The sequence below is a fragment of the Crotalus tigris genome, unplaced genomic scaffold, assembly GCF_016545835.1.
Source record: "Crotalus tigris isolate CLP2741 ecotype Arizona unplaced genomic scaffold, ASM1654583v1 scf7180000021643.52994198:917841, whole genome shotgun sequence".
Classification (NCBI taxonomy): domain Eukaryota; kingdom Metazoa; phylum Chordata; class Lepidosauria; order Squamata; family Viperidae; genus Crotalus; species Crotalus tigris.
Window position 1 is genome coordinate 627501 of NW_024098611.1, and position 2656 is coordinate 630156.

A 2656-nucleotide genomic window follows, 5' to 3' on the forward strand; every position below is an offset into this window, starting at 1 on the left:
GTGGGATATAAACAAACAAATAAATATTACCTTGTACTCCAAGGTGTCTTCAAACTTGGCCCTTTTATGACTTGTGGACTTCAACTCCCAGAATTCCCATGCTGGCTGAGGAATTCTGGGAGTTGAAGTCCACGAGCCATGAGGGGGCCATAGTTCCCCCCATGCTGGCTGAGGAATTCTGGGAGTTGAAGTCCACGAGTCATGAGGGGGCCATAGTTCCCCCATGCTGGCTGAGGAATTCTGGGAGTTGAAGTCCACGAGTCATGAGGGGGCCATAGTTCCCCCATGCTGGCTCAGGAGTTCTGGGAGTTGAAGTCCACAAGTCATAAAAGGGCCAAGTTTGAAGACCCCTGCTCTACCCCTTCAGTCCCCTGGCAGAACATGGTAGAGGTCTGGCTGCACCTGATATGAGCCCCCAAAGCAGGGGTAGGCAACCTCGGCTCTTTTATGACTCATGGACTTCAACTCCCAGAATTCCCGAGTCAGCCATGCTGAGGGGAAACATGAGCCACACTGGCTCAGGAATTCTGGGAGTTGAAGTCCACGAGTCATGAGGGGCCCATAGTTCCCCATGCTGTCTCAGGAATTCTGGGAGTTGAAGTCCACGAGTCATGAGTGGGCCATAGTTCCCCCATGCTGGCTCAGGAATTCTGGGAGTTGAAGTCCACCAGTCATGAGGGGGCCATAGTTCCCCCATGCTGTCTCAGGAATTCTGGGAGTTGAAGTCCACGAGTCATGAGGGGGCCATAGTTCCCCCATGCTGGCTGTGGAATTCTGGGAGTTGAAGTCCACCAGTCATGAGGGGGCCATAGTTCCCCCATGCTGGCTTAGGAATTCTGGGAGTTGAAGTCCACGAGTCCTAAAAGAGTTGAGATTGCCTACCCCTGAGTAAGGGAAATGTCTCAACCCTCTGCCTGTTGGCACAGTGCCTTCCTGTGTCAGCCAGCCTGGCCCAGTAACTTCAGCCTGGTTTCACTTAGCCGAAATGATCAGGAAGCTGGCATCCTGGCTTAACTATGGCTTGCTGCTTAAACCCCAGCTGAGGCGAGGGGGGGGGGGAGATTCTTTTTTTCCGACAGGTCCCCAATGACCATCTAAGACAATGTTTCTCAACCTTGACCATTTTAAGGCATGTGGACTTCAACTCCCAGAATTCCACAGCCAGCGTTGCTGGCTGTGGAATTCTGGGAGTTGAAGTCCACATGCCTTAAAATGGTCAAGGTTGAGAAACACTGATCTAAGATCCCCCTGGAAGGAAGGAGCCCCCATCGGTCCTCCGGGAAGCTCCCCCACCCTGCTGGGCGACGCCCGCACCCCTTCCTTGACCAGAGGGTGGGGGAGGGCTGCCTGTCAGGGCAGACCCCCCCCTCCCTCCGGGAGATGGGTAAGCAGCCCCGGGGACCCCTCCCCAAAGCGGGATCTCTCCCACTGAAGCAGGCGGAGGAGGGGTCTCTCCGGTCGGAGGAGCCGGTCTCTCCCTCCGAGGCCCCCTGGCGAGGGGCTCCCTCCCCGCCCGGAGACCCCAGGCGCCCCCCAAGCCCTGCGCCCTTTCCCCCCCCCCCGCCACCTGCGCGCTCAGCTGGTTGAGTAGTTGCAGGTCGGCGCTGACCGCCTCCGGCACCGGCTCGCGGGTGAAGTTCAGCAGCCCCATGGCCGGGTTCGGCTCGGCTCGGCCCCGCTCCGCCTCCAGCCCCCCAGCGCTCCGCCCCACGAGCCCGGCTCAGCTGAGCATCCGCGCCGGCGCTTTCGGGCCCGGGAGCCGGACTGGCCGCGCCCCGCTCGGAGGCTGGAAGTTCGCAGCGCCTCCTCCTTTTTTTCTCTTTTTTCTCTTCCTTTTTTTTTCTCTCCCTCCTCCTCCTTCTCCTCCTCCCCCTTCCCCCCTCCCAGTCCTCCTCCTCCTCTCTGCAATTCCCATTCCATTCTTCCGCTGACGATGTTCCCCAGTTGGGTCATGAAACGTCTGCAAGAAAACCAGCAAGCTCAGGGAGCACCAAGGACCCCACAGTCATTCCTCCTCCTCCTTTGTAGCACTGATGATGCTACCTCGTTGGGTCATGAAATGTCTGCAAGAAAACCAGCCAGCTCAGGGAGCACCAAGGACCCCACAGTCATTCTTCCTCCTCCTCCTCCTCCTTTGTAGCACTGATGATGCTACCTCGTTGGGTCATGAAACGTCGGCAAGAAAACCAGCAAGCTCAGGGAGCATCAAGGACCCCACAGTCCTCCTCCTCCTCCTGCCCCTCCCCCCTTCTCCCTCTGTTCTTCGTCCTCCTGCCCCTCCTCCCCTCCTCCTCCCTGGCTTCCTCTTCCTTCTGCTCTTGCTCCCCCTCCTCCTGTCCTCCTCCTCCTCCTCCTCCTCCTCCTCCTCCTTTTCCCAAACTCCATTCCCTTTTAGCACTGATGTTGTTACCTAGTTGGGTCATGAAAGGTCTGCAAGAAAACCAGCAAGCTCAGGGAGCACCAAGGACCCCACAGTTATTCTTCCTCCTCCTCCTCCCTTCTAGCACTGATGATGTTCCCTCCTTGGGTCATGAAACGTCTGCAAGAAAACAACCAAGCTCAGAGAGCACCAAGGGCCCCACGGTCATCCTCGTCCTCGTCCTCCCTTATCCCGGGAGGGGCACATCAAGACCCCAGTGCCACCCCCCCCCTAGAA

The 2656-nt window shown here is 57.9% G+C and overlaps 1 protein-coding gene across 1 annotated transcript in view; it reads right to left on the bottom strand.

The window, feature by feature from the left end:
- Positions 1-1736, bottom strand: part of COMMD7 (COMM domain containing 7) — a 16076-nt gene extending 14340 nt beyond the window's left edge. The window contains exon 1 of the mRNA XM_039318900.1: positions 1568-1736. Coding sequence (XP_039174834.1) covers positions 1568-1651 — 84 coding nt within the window. The 5' untranslated portion in view covers positions 1652-1736. The remainder of the gene's footprint in view (positions 1-1567) is intronic.
- Between the last annotated feature and the right edge of the window lie 920 nt (positions 1737-2656).